At 37.7% G+C, this 18,626-nt stretch overlaps 1 protein-coding gene across 2 annotated transcripts in view; it reads right to left on the bottom strand.

The window, feature by feature from the left end:
- Window positions 1-4,022: 4,022 nt before the first annotated feature.
- The window catches only part of SLC44A5 (solute carrier family 44 member 5), a 99,014-nt gene continuing 84,410 nt past the window's right edge, over window positions 4,023-18,626 (bottom strand). Inside the window, exons 15-20 of one of the 2 annotated variants that reach the window (XM_022581073.2) lie at window positions 15,411-15,514; window positions 14,269-14,342; window positions 13,582-13,652; window positions 13,361-13,449; window positions 11,938-12,022; window positions 4,023-5,488 (exon numbers count right to left, since the gene is read on the bottom strand). In XM_022581073.2, coding sequence (XP_022436781.2) covers window positions 5,382-5,488; window positions 11,938-12,022; window positions 13,361-13,449; window positions 13,582-13,652; window positions 14,269-14,342; window positions 15,411-15,514 — 530 coding nt within the window. In that variant the 3' untranslated portion in view covers window positions 4,023-5,381. Of the gene's footprint in view, window positions 5,489-8,464; window positions 8,633-11,937; window positions 12,023-13,360; window positions 13,450-13,581; window positions 13,653-14,268; window positions 14,343-15,410; window positions 15,515-18,626 lie in introns of those variants that run through there. The other variant, XM_022581071.2, reaches the window with a different exon arrangement.

Genomic DNA, 18,626 nt, shown 5'->3' with positions numbered 1-18,626 from the left:
TCCTTTTAAGTGTCTGCTTTCCCCAGTCCCAGCACTCGCATCCTTGCCCCAGCGGGGAGTAGTGCTGGAACAAGAGGGGCTGGCCCAGGCACTCACTGTGGGTCTGGGCACAAGCTATGTTGGCCTTAGCTACAGTCAGCAACCTAGACCGCTCCTGATGCTCTGCCAGTGTAAGCACCAGTAAGGGCTGCCCCTGCCCCACTTGGATGCCTCTCTGGGTCTGACCTACCTTTGTCCCTCACAACTGAGTTTTCCCCTTGGCCACTACAGCCCTCACCCTAGTGTGGATCTGTGCTGCAGATCCCGTGGGGCTGGTGCAGGCACTTGGCATGGGTCAGGGTGTGGGCTGTGGCAGCCCTAGGTGGAGACCTGGACTGCTTCTGATGCTCTGCCAGTGTAAGCACCAGTGATGGCTGCCACTGCCCCACTCAGATGCTGCTCCAGGTCTGAGCCGCCTCTGTGCCTCACAGCTGAGATCTCACCTCAGCCACAACAGCCCTCACCCCAGGGTGGAGCTGTGTCATGAAGCAAGTGGGGCTAGAGTTGGTGCTCAGCTCACACTGGGGCTTACACCAGCCTTGGGGGAAACTGGCCAATGTCCCCTGCAGTTTCAGTCTGCCCTCTCTGCCCTGTTTTGGGAGTAAGCAAGCATGTGTGCACTCTTCATGAGTAGAGTCCAGGCTTCCCACAGCCTTCCTGTTAGTCCCACTCACTGTCCTCCAACCAGCCAAGGGGACCTGTCTTCCCAGTGTCAAACCCCAGGGCTTGGGTGCCCAATATGTGGCTTTAACCACTTACTCCCCAGAGAGGATCTCTGCCCTGTAATCTCCCTGATCTTCTGAGTTCCCTCTCAGGGGCACAGGTCCTGATCTGATCTCTTCTCACCACTTCCTACCTGATATCAGGTAGATCTTTCTTACAGCCTTAGTTTTTCAGGATGCTTTCTGCCAGTTTACAATTAGTTTTCAGTGAGAATTGCTCCACATGTAGATGTATTTTTGATGTGTTCATGGTGGGGGAGGTGAGTTCTGTATCCTTCTATTCTGCCATCTTGATATCTTCCCTAGGCAAATGTTTTTTAATCCCTTCATCATAAGTCATGTTGAGACATCATTCTTTTTTGTTTGTTTGGGCTAAATACATCTATGTGATTAGTTTTACTGTAACATAGTCTGCTTCAAAGCTGTTTACCAGAAAACTGAAAAATATTTTTAATTACTGGCTTCAAATGTGTTGTTTCCTTTTTCAATAGATTTATGAATTGCATTCAGAAGGCACCCTGCTTTCTGTAACATTGCCCTCTTAGATCCTGTTAGAGATATATTTTAATATACCCTTAGCTTTTTCTGTTCTCTCCTTGAACACCAGTGCTTTTCCCAACATCTTACCTTCATTTTCCTTCTGTGCACTGCTTACACATATGCAGCAGCACACATTCATTTGGCTGGAAGAATGTGGAAATTTCAAGATTACTCTAACAGTGATCAAGTCCAGGCTCACTTTAATTTATATGCAAAATGAAAACATCTTTTCATTTGATAAGCTTCTCCCACCTTTGTTAACACACGATGCTCTTAGTACCATGTAAAGGGCCAGAATATGAAGACGCCCGTGTTTTTGAGTCATCGGTGGAAGGGCATTTTACTTTGTTCACAAGATTGTTTTATCCATTTGCTTAAATTGTTCTAAATCATACAGTAGAAAAAAGGACAGGAAAAAAAAGAGCCAAGGTGTTAAAAAAAAATAGCTAGTGACTTCAAATAGTAAAATTGAATTGATTGCTTTTAAATGCGTCACATAACAGTCCCCATTTGTCCCAGCACAGAAGCCATTAGAGAAGATGTTGCCAGATTCTATACTATTTTGGCTGTTTCATTTTAAGCAATTGGAAAGTCATAAATGGGGGAAAGAACAGTTCAGTTTGGCCTGATAAATTTTAAGAGGGTCCGTGACTGTGACATCATCCTGATGTCCAAGTCTTGCATAAAGTGGTACTCAGTTTTCATGAATAAATGAATTTACATTTGTTTTAATGGGGGTTGGCTTTGTTTTCTGGGTTTTGATTCACTAGCAATGAAGCTAGGTCCTGAGAGAAATCGTCAATACCCATTTTAGCCCCAAGACTAGAAACATGGTATATGGAGAGTAATTTTGGAGAAGTAATTTATTCTTGCTATATTGGTAAGATATTTCTTTTCATCAATGATTTATTGAATTGTGTTCTTATAATCATATAGCTATGTTTTTAAAATACAAACATTTGCAAACATCTACGGATAATATTTGCAAGAAACTGGAAAAAATGTCAACACCATTTCATATCCATGGTCTGCAATAATGATTTTTGTTCAATTTTGTCCCCATATCTTATGCCAACAAAGACTGATTTATAAAGCATCCAGAGCCAGATAATACTAAAGATAATTGCTATGCCTGGTTAGAGTTTAAGAGCAATTTCCTGAGGCACCACTTGTAAAAGTGAAAGAACATACATTGGAATGAGTGCTGGTCAACTATATAGTAAAAGAAAAATAAGGAATTGTTGCATACAGCCTGCTTTCCAATATTATTTTAAATAATAACTGCATTACGCCTGATGATCCCACAGAACCTTTAATAGTGTGATTTCACAAACTCTTTTTAAAACTTTCTAGGCACATAGAAAAATCAAATCAGTCATAGTCCAATTTCAAACAATTTATTTACAAATATGATCAGTGCTTTATCATCTAAAAGTGGGACTTATTAAAATATAAAGCAGGTTTGGATTTCTTCTGGAAACCAAATGATATTTTTATTTTAAATAAGAAAAGAACCAGTAGCTATATTAACAAACATCTTATTAGATATAGGACATTTTATTTCATTTTATTTTTTTAAAAATTAAGTAATTTTTGGCTGCATTGGGCCTTCATTGCTGCACGCAGGCTTTCTCTAGTTGTGGCGAGGGGGGGCTACTCTTCATTGTGGTGCGCGGGCTTCTCATTGCAGTGGCTTCTCTTGTTGCGGAGCACGGGCTCTAGGCGCGTGGGCTTCCGTAGTTGTGGCTTGTTGCGGGTTCTAGAGCATAGGCTCAGTAGTTGTGGCACACGGGCTTAGTTGCTCTGGGGCCTGTGGGATCTTCCCAGAGCGGGGCTGGAAACTGTGTCTCCTGCACTGGCAGGCGGATTCTTAACCACTGCGCCACCAGGGAAGTCCCAATATAGGACATTTTAAAACAACCTTGAAAACTGCAACATTTATGTTTTCATTTAAAGACACCTATTAAATTTTAAAGAAAAATTAAGTTTGAAGATTTAACATATAATTAATTCAATTTTAAAATAGACTCATAGATTTGTTAAGGATATCTGAACCTAAGAAAATTTTTAGCCTGAGCTAAACCAGCGATAGGGACATTTAATCTTGCCTTAGAAACTATTATTAATTTGCGTTCACATTTTTTATATTTTTATATTCTGTACACTTATCCCTGCCTTTAAAATGATGAGATTTGCTTCTTATGAATGTTGGCCAAACCAAATGTGGGACTGAGCAAACTTTTGGCAAATTAAAACAAAGACCAACTAACTAATTTAGGCTGTTGTTTGGGTTTTTAAAAAACTCCATTTCTTATCCATTTAGCTTTGACTTATTTACTTTGTATAAATTATCAGCTTCAGTTATTTGGTTTGGCAATCAGTGCACAGCTAGAAAAAAAGTGGAAAACAAGTTTAAAGATAAATCTAGATTTAAAAAAAAAACCTAGATATTTGATACAGAGGAGATTTTGTCATGATGATAGATGGGTTTTTCTAGCTTAAAGAAATAAAGCAAAGAGCTTTTTCTTATCTAAATCTTTATTAGAAGAAAAAACAAATAGATTTAAAACAATGAGTAACAACAAATTTCATTAAATATTAAACAGTTTAGTTATCAAAGATATTTAGACAATATGTTCCTAATATTTCTGCACAGCAGAAGCATACTGACTATAGAGCTCAGACTGTCTTGTGCTCATATGAGTTCGTTTTTGGCATAAAAGAATATCCAAAGTCACATTTAAATATAATAGATAAACTGCTAGGAACTTACTATAGATTCTCAAAGCTTTCACAAATTATCATTGTGTGATTGACATTCCCTTAGGGTGAATGTTTTATGAACTCTTTCTGTAACACTGAGTAACAAACTGAAATCATTTTCTTTAAAGTTAGTACTAATAAAATTATTTAAAATTGAATTAGAAATTATGTTCTTGTTCATATTAGCACAATAAGAAGTAACATGAATAAACTGATTATTTCATATCAAAAGTTAGAAAATGGAAATAACATACATAGAACACTCATTGACGATAATAAACAATCATTTAAAATGGAGCTATTCAGTACATGACATCTGTGAGCACCCTTTCTAGGGGTAAAGTTTCCCTTTGTAATTTCTTCAAGTTTCCCTTTCCAATCTGTGTAAAACACTGAGAAATGTAGTCTTATACCTATTGTATTTTCAAATATCTATCATAGAAAAGATTACATTTTAAACTCACTTTTAGTAAAAAAACAAAACTAACAAGTGTCCTTTCAGGTTTTTTTCTTGCGTGTAGTACACATTCATGAATGTCCACTAGGCGCAAGGGAAATTGTTTATGCTGCAAAATGTAGTCTATATAGTGAGGATATCAAACATACTGAAATGACAAATGTTTTCAACCAGTGAGCTAAGAAAAAACAAATGCAAGAAGACTTGTTTTAATCACTAAACATTGCAGGATTCTTTTTTTTTTAACAAATGTGTGTAAACTTGCCCACAAAAGCTGGGTAATATTAAACAGCCAGTAAGGCACTTTGTCAGAGAGGACTAAGTCGTAAAGGCTGGATGATTGACAATTTGTTTAATAGGAAACAGTCTATACTTAGAGCAAAATCTGGAGTGTGGCGCTCCTTTTACCGATTTATTGTCAAACAGGAGTGGGGAAAACTTTAAAATCTTCTGTTTTACTTTGTTTACCAATTTTCCCTGCAGAAGTCTTTTAGTTGTAATTTTAAAAATATATTAGGAGCTACCAATTTAAATAATGTATCATTTTTCAATCTAATATTTAAAACAATATTAACATATTCACTAGCATTTTCAAAACATCCTAGCCATTCTATTTAAAAATGAATTACAAAACAAAAGATCTTAGTATAAAAAATGTTCCGTGTTATTAACAATTCCCTTGCAACTTCTGATGGCTTCACGTATTACAGTATAAGCTTTGGTATAAAACATGCAAATAAAAGCCAACAAGGTCGTGAATACAGTGTTCCATACACAAAGCACTTATGAAACAAGTGTAGCACATACACAGCAGATGAGGGAAAGGTAACACCGCTGCAGGATGACCAGAGTTTGCACTTCTACTGCTTCTTAGTTTGTGCGTTTTGCTCGTTCAAAATCTTCAGCAGAGATTGACTCATGTAATAGGGTCTTTCAGCAGAACCATCGTTTCTTTCTAAATCTTCCACTAGGAGGAAGAATGGCACAGGGTAAATATCAAAGCAAAACTGTAAGAGAAGTAACATCGCCATCTGCTGCATACTTGCTTTACAGCAGTTCAAAATGTTATTCTAAAAAACAGCATAGTTTGGCATCAACATTATTGTAAACATAACTATGAGAAAACAATCAGCCCTTGTTATTATATCAATAAGATATTATCTCATTCTGTGTACCAGGTCTGATTCTGCCAACAGCACGTGCCTCTTAGCTGCATGATTAAGGAAATAAGTTTTATCTTCTTTTAGGGAGCAAATGTAACTACACAAAAAACAAGATGTATGAGGAATTTCTAAATTCACCTTCAAATTCCTAAAAAGTATGATGTATTCAACTTGCCTTCTAAGTTACCATATTAGTTCAAGATTGCTTTTGTTTTTCGAGCAACAATTTAGGTGGTACAGTTTTTTTTTTAAAAGATTTGTAAATTTTCAATATATTTCAAATCTTTGAACCCAGAATTTTGAGAAGTATTCCTCTGTTTTTTTCAGTTATTACCTTAATTTCTTTATAAGAAAGTGGCTTTTAAATTTTTCTCCACTCATTTTTCTCTATATTTCAATTATACAAAGAAGTAATTAATGAAAAATATTTTTCTAACTAGAATTAAGCACATAATATAGTTAAAACTTCTATACTTAGAGATTTTTAAAGAATATTTATTAAGAATATTGAACCAAACGACATTGCTTTTCCTATGATTTTGCAACCAAGGGTTATATTCTTAAAATATAGCCAAGTTTAGAATGTATCTATCTCCATGTAGTTCAGTGAATACTTTTACTGTGGAGAATTTTCTGGTCTAATCAGCAGATTTAAATGTTAAGCATTTAAAACATGGGCCCCCATCTAGTACCAAGAATCTAAAATACAGAAGTTGCGATTGTTAGAATTCTCTAAATTAATCTCCTTTGTCTTTCTCAATTTTCTAACTCCTAGAACAGCCAGGCTTATAAGGAAAAAATAGGCAAATGATTTCACACATGTTGATTTATATTTTATGCAAGTGATTGATTTTCCAACTTTTATGTGTATCAGAATCACTAGAGAACCTTATAATAATTCACAAGCTGCCCCACACCCAAATACTTATATCAGAATCTCTTGGGGTGGGGAGCACAGGTATCAATATTTATAACAATTTCTCAGAGTGATTCTGATACGTACACAAAAAATTTAAAATTGTTTCGTCATTATGAATTTTTCAACTACTCCTAAAAGGGGACTTATTCCTTATAATTTTTCAATACTTAAGTTAGAGGTAACCATTTTACTAGATTTTTGTTGTGAACCCTGTATTACTGAATAATAAAATAATAACTCTCTAGAAAGATAGGTTATCACTGTTCTCTGAATTATACTTCAAGGAGCATGAGAGTGAAGAAGGTATTTGCCAAGGTATGAAGCCAAATGACACTTTTGATTACAGTCATCTCAAGAAAGTAAGCCAAGAGCAAGCTGGTGGCCATAGAAGGACCAATATTTTGAAAATCTCCCCTATTCATTAGCTTCTTGCTATTAAGCTGCTATGAAGTCAGTCTAAATCTAGGTTCCCACACTTCAGGGTCATTAAATAAATTACTATTTATATTAATTTATAACAGTAATACATTTCTGACTCTCTTCTTGGATACATGGATCATATAGCAGATCAAAATGTTAGATCAACATGTTCCTTTCTGTCAAGACATAAATAATCCTTATACACAAACTTAGTGTAAAAGCCAAAAGGATACTATTGATTCAATGCTCCTTTTGGGGTACATTTTTACACTGTTTGCCATGTCATACGCACTTGCACACAGGAGATGGATAGGCAAAGTACGTGAGTGTCTGATTCATGCTTTGCTACGCCAGAGCCTGGTTTGTTGCTCTGGCCAGCAAGGGTGGAGTATGAAAGTAACTCTCCTCCTAAACCCTTCAGGAAGAGATTTCCTAACCTACAGTATGCCTCTTGTAAAGGTACATAGGTACCTTGGAGGTACCTATGGAGGTACCTATGGAGGGCTAATATTTCCTTAGGGTAAAATCTGAAGTGTCTTTCTTATCTTTTCTCTTTCCTCACTGAAAGTTAAGCTAAAATTAAACTTTTTATAGAAAACAGCCACATCATCTCTTTAATCTAGAAACTCATAACAGATATAATCACTCTTCTGAAACAGATCCATACCCATTTTCTATATGATGGGCATAGGAAAATAGGGATTTATCTCTATTTGGGTTACAGACAAATGGCATGAGTTATGTGGCCATCTCAGCTCTGCTCAGAATATTTTCATGGTGGCCAGAGGTTCATATTATTGGAAATGACGTTCCAGAACTCAGGTTCAACTTCACTATAAATATAATTTCACTAAAACAAAATGGTCTATGAAGGTTCCACAGTAATTTTTACCTAGTAATGCAGCCTATGGAACCTGTATAACATTAACGTCTATATGTTTGTTATGGTCTCGAACCACTTACTGAAATATACTTCCTAGGGAACCATTAATACAAGTTCAATCACAGTTTAGAATGTTGTCCACTAGCTTGAACAGTATAAATATAACCATAGCACCATATTTACAAATTTAGTACCATATGCTGGTTAACTATAAATCAATCTTTTTATGGCTAATTGATTACACATTTATAGTGCTTTCAAAAATTTCCTGAATACCCTTTACAAATATACATTTATAAAAAGAAAGGCTATCAAAATGCTGCAATGGGAAACAGCATGCCAAGTTATAAAAGTTTTGGAAACACTTTCAGCTATAGACTTTAAAAAAATGTGTGACATTTACACCTTGCTCTTCAGCTGGGACCACTATAAAGTATCCTAGTTCACAGAGGCTACTGTCATCAATTGCCTGATACCTCAGATGGTACCAAGTTCTCGCTTTTTAGGAATAAGCACTGAAATTTCACATTACTTAAAAGCATCATTTTCAAATACAAATGACCTAATTTACAAAACTTCTACTTAAAAATGAATGGCACTGTTTGGAGCTTTTCTACTCTTTCTGCTTCTGGGGAACTAGTTGCTTCTTGTTCAGAATTCCGTGCAGGGTAGGGGTTATGAAGTAGGGTTTTTCTGTAGATCCATCATTTCTTTCCAGATCTTCACCTGTATATGCAGCAGCCAAAGCAGGCAAAAGCAGCAACAGCAGCAGAACAATTATATGCATTTTTATAAATTGGAGAGTCGAACAGGGAAAAATCAGAGAAAGCAGTGTTAGAAAGTCAAATATAAGACAAATTAGTGCAGTTAAGTAGCTGATGCTGGTCAAAGTAAGAAGCTTCAACCTCTGCCAGGAAGCACTGAAACTTCCTAAATCCCACCCACGCCAAAGAGGTTTATTTTGATAGCTTAAAGGTTAATAAGATCTTTTATGTCCTTTCAAATGTGTTATCTTTAAATTCTAACGACTGTTCATTTCAGAGAGGTAAACTGCCACATCCTCTGAGATGAAGCTGAATAAAAAGTATGGTGTGATAAATGTAGAGAATAATTGAATTTCAGAGTTCAAAGTCTGTTTTAATGGTAATTCACACCCTCATGTTACAGATGAAGAAACTGAGACCCAGGGATGTAAAATGATTCTCCTGAAATTGAAAGCTCTGGGGCAACAGGATGAGGTGAGGACCCAGTCTCTTGACACCTACTTCAGTTCTCATTCTACTTAACTAAGCGGTGTCCTGTCCTAAATCCTTGTAGTTTACCTCAGATTATATTCAAAAGCTAATACAGTGTTTGCTGACTTCTGTAATACATGAGTTTATATTCCTGCTTTGCTTAGGCTAATAATAAAATGATGGATATTCACTGAGCACACATCTGTTGGGTGGTTGGAGACAAACATGAGAATGATGCTGAGAAGCAAGGAGAAGTTTGCATGGAATTAAATTTCCTGCAGATCCATATAATTCACAGCTGATAATATCTATCTCAATAAATATATAAATGCAACTTGAAACTGCTTTGACTAGTATATTAAAAATATTATGCTATTTTAGCCTTTATTTATTATGAAATAAAGGATAAGAAATATTATATAAAACCATATAGCATAATCACAGATTTATGGAATAAATCTAAGTTATTTTTCATCATACTCTCTTAGGAATGGTTGGATTATTGGTTTATTAGATTTTTACATTAGACTTCACAGTGACTTTCCCCACATACAAAATGAAAAGCTAAGAAGGGAACATGATAGATGCTGAACATTTTCGTTCTTTTTTCCTTAATCATATTTCTATATCTTATATCACATATCATATGTTGTATGTTTATATCATTATTACTTTTGAGGGATTGGTAGGAACTGTGGTATCAATCACATAATAATGAAAGTAATCATCTACAACTATTGTTTTTTTCCCATCCTGGGACCAGAATTCTCATCGCCTTGTAATGTGGAAAGGATGCTATGTCTCTATAAATGAAGTGTTTGTCTGCAAATAGTTTGCATTTTTAAAATCACCAGTTTTCTGGCAGTCAAGATAATAGGTATAAAGAGGTATATATTTTTTAAAAAGGTACAGTTCCACACAATCATAATTTGCCTTAGAGTATCATTTAAGAAGAAAAATTTTCCAAAGTTAGATGTTGCCCATAGTAACAGCTGCAGAGGGAAGAAAAATACAATTTGGCTTCTCTTGTTCTTTATTATCAAAGACAAGAACATCCAAAAAGAAACTATTCACATTCAACACACAATGTGTTAAATAAGGCTGAAATTATACCTGCTTTTCAAGAAGCTGGCAGTTAGTAATATAGATGAGTGGAAAACATTTCTTAGTGCTCAAATTTAAAATCTACTGTCAAAATTAAAATCTACAAGATTTGACAAAGATTGGAAACTGATAGGTTCTAAACACGTCCCGGGATACATTTTGAGAAAACTTTTCAGTTACAAGAATCAGGCAGATCCCAGTGGGCTCTCCCAGTTTCATTCCCATGATTAGCATTTGAGATGAAAGGAGAGACCTCTGAACATTCAAATCTCTGTCTCTTCTGTGTCTTAAGCTACCTTATTCCCATGCTCCTTCTTCTACCTCATATCTGAGCTGAAGTTTGTTCATGTGGTATTTTGTAGATGGCTTTTCCTGACAAACCACTGAAGCACTAGGAAAAGATTAAACATTCCAGTTCCATTTATAGCCAGAGGAAGAGCTAACTTGTACACAAAGTTCTCCTGATTAATTTGTCCAGTTATTGAAAATTGATTTGTTAAATGTTCAGAAAAAAAAAATCAAATCATTTTCTAGCAGGTTTTTTCCTTCAATATATCTCCCTAAAGTTAGTATCTTTAGGGATATATATATATATATATCTCCTCTCCTGACCCCAGCATGCAGTTGGTGCTGTTACACTAAAAAATAAACTGTTCATTTTATACAAGTAGATCACTCAGTAATGCCCTGTCATAGAATGTTTTCTCTGCTTCTCTTAAGAGTAACGTGCCAGAGAAGTAATCTCTCAGAGGGTATTAGTTGTAGGGCTAACAAGTTCTGTTCTTTCACCTGTTGACCCTACTTTATCTAGGTTGAAGGTAAGGACAGATCAAGCTCCTGATGGGCACTAGGTTCTCCAGGGCTTTTAAGATGAGGTATTGGGGCTTCCCTGGTGGTGCAGTGGTTGAGAGTCCGCCTGCCGATGCAGGGGACACGGGTTCGTGCCCCGGTCTGGGAAGATCCCACATGCCGCGGAGCGGCTAGGCCGCTGAGCCATGGCCGCTGAGCCTGCGTGTCCGGAGCCTGTGCTCCGCAACGGGAGAGGCCACAACAGTGAGAGGCCCGTGTACCGCAAAAAAAAAAAAAAAGTTGAGGTATTAATAGAAAACATATCCATTCTGCGTACGTGAGTTGCACATGCCACATAGAAGCACAGTGAAGAAGTCAGTGATGAAAGCTCTATTGAAGTATTTTAACACTATGCGTCAGAGTTGATCTAGCCATTTCTTAAACACGCCTCTCTATGAATCCTATCTGTTTGTCATCGTGTTACCCAGTATGAATTGGCCCTATGTGTCTCTGAAACCATTGCCAGCTCGGCTTTATCAGAAGGTATAAAGGCTGTCCTCAGAGTCCCCAAAGCCCAGCCTCAAAGCCCAGTTATATCTTCAGTTGTTAATAAAGCACAACAGAAGCCAATCATTATTATAAATTTGAAAACATTAAGAAATTAAAATAATTTCATGCTAACACCATGCCATGATGCCTGACCCTCCAGTGCTTTGCAAACTCCATCTCTCAGCCTTTAACGTTTACAAAGCATCTACTAGACAATGTCTCTTTCCAAATAAACTGTTTTGCAGTTTCAGCCAGGTCATAGCAAATCCACAAGCCAGCTAAAAGACTGGGTCTTAATCTTTTCATCTTTTGGTTATCTACCAGAGGGGGAAAAGACATATACTGAAAACTTACAGAAGCAGATGAAAATTGTTTCAATACACATTGCATAGACGCTGAAGAATCCATGTGCAATTAGGTAAGATCCAATCATGACTGTCTGTAAACGAGCAGAGAAGAGAATGAAGATGCCATTAACTTGTCCAAAAGAACAATAATGCAGTTTTAAATAAAATCATGATGAGGACGCTTTGAAATACTCTGTGTTGGAAAAGATTTCAATATAGGAATGTAAAAAGTTCAATGATAAAGTTTTTGAGTGCCTTTGTACTGGGATTTAAACAAAATGTACTAGTTTACCTGCCAATTTTCTTATCACTATCCCCAATGCCTACCAAAAACATCCCAGATTTAGGATCCTGCACACTGAGGCAGTAAAGCATAGGAGTTAAGACCATACACTGCCTAGGTTTAATCGCAGCTCAGGCACTCACTCAACAAATCACCTAACGTCTCTGGGCTTCCTACATAAGATTGTTGGTGGGGAAGGGGAGAATGTGAGTAATAATGGTATTTATGACACATGGATTGAGTGAGTTAATATACTGTAATAGATCTCGCAGGGCTCCCCCCAGGTCCTCTCCAGCTGCCACATCTATCCCCTAGTTGTTGGGAATGTATGTAGGCTGCTGATGACTCAGCTGTTTTGCTCACTAGGAATTGCTCTTGCAGGGAACTGCCTCACCCAAGGTTACACCATCATTCAGAGGGCAACCCCTGGCCAACGGCTGCCTGATGCAGCATACAGAGGCCTAGTCCCATTGTCAGAATTTCCTGTAATTATGTCTGAGGCTTCAGCTATAATTAACGCATGGATCAGCTTCTTCTTTTGCCTGGTCCTGTCCTCCTCACTTCCTTTCAAGTGTATCTCAGGAGAGCACTTCATAATAAGCCTTCTGCATGCAATCCTCTGTCTCAGGGGTTGCTTCCAAGGGACCCAAGCTCTAAAGCAGAATGAGGCTTGGCCTCAAAGTAAGACCAATCATGTTAGCTATGATTATTTCTCCTATTCCTTTTTGGTTTTTTATTTTGCCATTTCTCATAAATCAGAGTCGATGTTACCCAGACGCTATGGAATGAATTGTGTCCCCTCAAAATTCATATGTTGAAACCTAATCCCCAAAGTGATGGCATCTGGAGGTGGGGCCTTCAGGAAGTAATGAAGTTACAATGATGGAGCCCTTGTGAATGTGATTAGTGCCCTTATAAGAGAAGACAGGAGAGATGAAATCTCTCTCTGCCATGTTAGGATACAGCAAGAAAGTGTCCCTTTGCAAATTAGGAAGAAAGCTCTCACCAGGAACTGAGTCTGTGGGCACCTTGATCTTGGACTTCTCAGTCTTCAGAACTGTGCGGAATAAATCCCTGTTGTTTAAGCCACCCAGTCTATGGTATTTTTGTTGTAGCAGCCCAAACTTACTAAGACATCAGCTCTTACCAGCAAAGGTACCCAGTAGTAATTTAAAGATGTTGGTCCTACTATAATCATTGGGAGTCTTTCTGTGAAGAGTAGAAAGGCCAGGACACCTAGAGTGAAAAGGCAGAACATGTATATTGTACATTTGCAAAGGAACATAGGTTTGTGTAGTAAAGAAGATTTTCTAAGCACATGTTAAACTTATTACTACTACTACTACTATTACTACTACTACTACTTACCTATACACCCAGCAACTAGAATCTTCCCCAGGATTAGTACAAAGTCTGTCACTCTATCCATAACTGCAACTCTGAGAATCAGAAAAAAGAAAGTATGATTTTGTGTTTAAATTATATTTGTTATCAGAAATTTATGAGAGTAAATAATTCATGAGTTCATTTTGATGTGTCTTTGCTGAAATTTTATTTGGCCTTTGTTAAATGCAAGAAATGAAGTTAGAACCCAGGCATGATTTTCTGACTTATTTATAATGGAGTAAACAGAAGATGGCATTGTAAGGCTGTCAGGTGCTATTGGTGGTATCAGCATTTCTCTCTCTCATTCGAGGACTATGGATACCCTGAATCCTGAGGATGGCTGCACTGGTTCTCTGATTTTGTTCACTCAGACTCTGTCAATTTTGGGAGGGGGGAATAGTCAGAAACATGATGATAATGTTCATGTGGGGAATTTCTTGAGCGTAGGGGATAATAAAAATGAATAAGTGCCAGTGGGTATAAAGGCATAGGTGGATGATGGGAGCAATAATTCTAAAACATATGAAGAAATTAATGGTGTGAAGGAGAAGATTTAAATCTATTAAAATAAAAGATAAGATTCATGTCTAATAAGACCACCAACATGTGAAGTATGGATGCTAAAGCTTCACCAAATCATCTACTGCCATGCTCAACCTGATTACTTACTTTAAAATATTTCTCATCAGCAGATTGAAAGCATCTCTCGCTGACCTGCAGAAGTTTTTGCCATATATTGCAATCTGAGGAAGACAGTTGATATTATTCTGGAGTCAGTAACGTAATTTAACAAGACCAACAGACAATCCAGTGACAGGAACATGAATTAATTCTGTCACCCACACAGTTATTCTCATTCCTTTTTCCAACAGTTGGGTTCATGGGAGGCTTGGGCAGTGTGTGTCCTCAACTCTGCACAACTCTCAGAGTCATTGACAATAAGGTATGTTTTGGTTGCTATTTGCCTTTAATTCCATGGGGATTAGACAGCTTCAAACAGGTAGGTCTTCGTCTCAAATCCCAGGACACAGCTTCTGTCTTTGAAGTGTTTTGGCTATGGTTTGTTGCTGAATGGGTTAAATGTTGTAGCGTTCACATTAAAAATTACTCTCAGGAAACCCAGTGCCTTCCAATACACTTGCTTTATTGATTAAAAGGCTCAATACAGTATTCTCACTGGAGGTATATTAATGACTCTTTGAATGTCCATAACTATTTGAATCACCCATGCAGACCCTATATCACTGTGATAATATGCAAGTGTTATAAGGTTGTAGCTGCTAAATTTTAGAATAATATTTTTGGATCCCCTATTTAAAAAAAAATCTCTTTAGAAGCCTCCATATTCCCATAGGAAATAAGTAACAAATTCAGCTATGCATTATCAATTCCCACACATTTCAAAATAAGAATCATAAAAAGAAATAGACCCTTCCTTAAAAATATGTAAATCCCAAAATTAGAAGAATATTTTCTTTTCACAGTGAAACATAGACTAGGTAAGCTTTCCTCCCACTAAACTATGTCAAATACAAACAAAATCATTTTCAATCTAGCACATTTTTATACTTCTAAGGTAAATAATATTTTCCCTCTCCAAAAAGGTATTGAAGGTAATAATGAACTACAGTTAAGTTACTGTCTCAGCTAGGAAAACATAGCCCTGAATGATGCATTGGATTCACAAATTCTTATAACAACATGGTGATAAATTCAACTGCTTGATGCACAAGTGCTTTAGGGATGGAAATGTAGACATGGGGTTTGGGTTTGCAAAGAAGCAGTTTAGTAAATAAAAATAAGCTACTTACCATAACATAGGCATTTCTGTTCAAAAACTTTACTGCTTTTTCTAAACACCAGAAACAGCATCTCAGGCAGCATTTTAGGAATTTAGAAATGTTGTTCTGGGCCTCTATGAGAAGGAGATATTTAAACCTATTAATGATTTGCAAACTCTAGAAATCAAAAAAATATAGTAAAATTTTAAGTGTGCTTTAAAACATTTTTAATTGCAGTGAAATATACATAAGATTTACCATTTTAACCATTTTTAAGTGTACAATTCAGTAGCATTTAGTACATTCACGATTTTGTGAAATTACCATCACTATCAATTTCCAGAACTTTTCATCATCTCATATAGAAACTCTGTACCCATTAAACAATAACTCCTCATTCTCCCTTTCTCCCAGTCCCTGGTAACCTCTGTCATACTTCTGTCTCTATGAATTTGCCTCCTCTAGATACCTCATATAAGTAGAATCATACAATATTTGTCCTTTTGTGTCTTGCTTATTTCACTTAGCATTAAATTGTCAAGATTCATTATTACATTTATTTTTAGAGCTGAATGACATTTCATTGTATGTATATGTCACATTTTGCTTATTCTTTTATCTGTTAATGGAAATTTGGGTTGTTTCTACGTTTTGGCTATTGCAAATAATGCTCCTATGAACACTGGTGTGCGAGTATTTGTTTGAGTCCCTGCTTTCAATTATTTTGAGTATATATGTAGAAGTGGAATTGCTGGCTCATATGGCAATCAAATTTTTGACTTTTAAAGGAATCACCATACTGTTTTCCACAGTGGCAAATCAGTGGTGATTTTACATTCCCACCAGCAATGCACAGGTGTTCCAATTTATCCTCACCCTACAAAAATCTGTTATTTTTCATTTTTTGATACTAGACATTCTAATGGGTATGAATTGGTACCTCACTATGGTTTTGATTTGCATTTCCCTAATGACTAATATTGAAGATCTTTTCATGTGTTCATTTACCATTTATATATGTTCTTTAGAGCGATGTATATGAAATCCTTTGCAGGAGGGACAAAGATGGTGTCATAGGAGGCTCTTGAACTTCCCTCCTTCCCCAGATGCATTGAATGTACAGCTACACATGGAGCAATTTCCTCTGAGAGAAATCCAGAAACAAGCTGAGTGACTCCTACACATCAGGCAACTATGAAAATCCCACGTTGAAATGGTAGGAAAGGCTGAAACACACTCGCCATAAACTCTACCCCTGGTACAACACCATCCAATCAGGCCAATACCCCCAACTCTCAGCTTCTCCCTGAGGAGTGAAGGGTTTGGGCAGCACATCAAGGATTCCAACTTTTAAGGCTCCCACCCAAGAGACAGACCCTGCAAAACACTTAGCTCTGATAGCCAAAGGGGCTTGTTTCTACAAGTTCTACAGGACTATAAAAAACAAAGAAGCAGTTCTTAACAGGCACATATGCTAGCAATCACTATACCCCCAGGCTTAGCAAAGACGGAGCAGGCAAAAACGCCCATTTTCCAGTCTCTTCCTGGGAGGGGATTGACTGCGCACTTTACAACCTTGTGCCTAAAATTCCAGCTTCTAGTTTGCACACTCTTGGAGCTAGCTGTGATCCTCCATGGACCCAGGGGGAGCAGGTCACCAACATCTCTTTGGAAGGAGCTTATACACCTGTGTGGTGCCCCAGTTTCTGCAGCTGCTGCCCGAGTCATGGTCCCCCCTTTGTGTGGCTCTAATAGGGCTTGCACAAATGAGTCTCACAGGACTGTAGAAAACAAAGAATCCATTTTTAAATGGTAAAGGAATGCCCTACCACCACCACCACGACCATGGCTATACATCCTGGCTCAGTGCAGAGGGGGCAGGCAAAAGCCACCTCCTAGTTTCTCCCTGAAAGGATAATCTACATACTTTCCCAGCTGCTGCCTAAGGGTTTAGCATCTAATCAACCGGCATCTAGGTTCTGACTGTGATCCTCCACTTTGGGACCCTGACAGGTCTAGGTACACCTTCAATTACTAAAAGCCACTAAACTAACTATGGTGGCTAGGACAATCACAAAGATTTGAGAGAACCAGAAGGTTCGGCTGGGCTGATTAATGAAGCTCATCTCCTACATGAGACTATTCTGTCAAGTTGGGAAAGATGGCTGTTTTATCTAATGCACAGAAAGCAATACAGAGAGTCAAGAAAAAAAAAAAGAGAAGGAGAAACAAGGGAATACTTTCCAAATAAAAAAAACAAAATATATTTCCAGAAACTGATATTTCTGAAACAGAGATAAGTGATTTAACTAGTAAAGAATTCAAAATAATGGTCATAAAGATGCTCACCATGGTCAAGGAGAAATGCATGAACAAAATAAGAATTCAATTAAGAGATAGAAGATATCAAAAAAAAAAAAATCAAACAGAATTTATAGAGCTGAAGAATACAATTGAACTGAAAAATTCAATAGGGGGATTCATAGCAGATTAGATCTAGTGAAAGAAAGGATTGATGGACTCCCTCTTGCGAGAGCACCAGAATCACAACTAACTGCTGAAAAAGCACTGACAGGAAGACACTGGTGGAACTCACCAAAAAAGATACCCCACATCCAAAGAAAAAGGAGAAGCCACAGTGAGACGGTAGGAGGGGCACAACCACAATGAAATCAAATCCCATAACTGATGGGTGGGTGACTCACAAACTGGAGAACACTTATACCACAGAAGTCCACCCACTGGAGTGAAGGTTCTGAGCCCCACGTCAGGCTCCCCAACCTGGGGTCTGGCAATGGGAGGAGGAATTCCTAGAGAATCAGACTTTGAAGTCTAGCAGGATTTGACTGCAGGACTTTGACAGGACGGGGGAAACAGAGACTCCACTCTTGGAGGGCACACACAAAGTAGTGTGTGCATCGGGACCCAGGGGAAGGAGCAGTGACCCCATAGGAGACTGAACCAGACCTACCTGCTAGCGCTGGAGGGTCTCCTGTAGAGGTGGAAGGTGACTGTGGCTCACTGTGGGGACAAGGACACTGGCAGCAGAAGTTCTGGGAAGTACTCCTTGGCGTGAGCCCTCACAGAGTCCGCCATTAGCCCCACCAAAGAGCATGGGTAGGCTCCAGTGTTGGGTCACCTCAGGCCAAACAACCAACAGGGGGGGAACCCAGCCCCACCCATCAGCAGACAAGTGGATTAAAGTTTTACTGAGCTCTGCCCACCAGAGCAACAGCCAGCTCTACC

This window comes from Delphinapterus leucas, chromosome 1 (assembly GCF_059928025.1).
Source record: "Delphinapterus leucas isolate spDelLeu-1000000601 "Yukka" chromosome 1, BTC_Dleu_Yukka2, whole genome shotgun sequence".
In the NCBI taxonomy this organism is placed as follows: Eukaryota; Metazoa; Chordata; class Mammalia; order Artiodactyla; family Monodontidae; genus Delphinapterus; species Delphinapterus leucas.
Note: the sequence above shows the minus strand (reverse complement) of the source record. Positions and strands in the feature narration are given on the sequence as shown.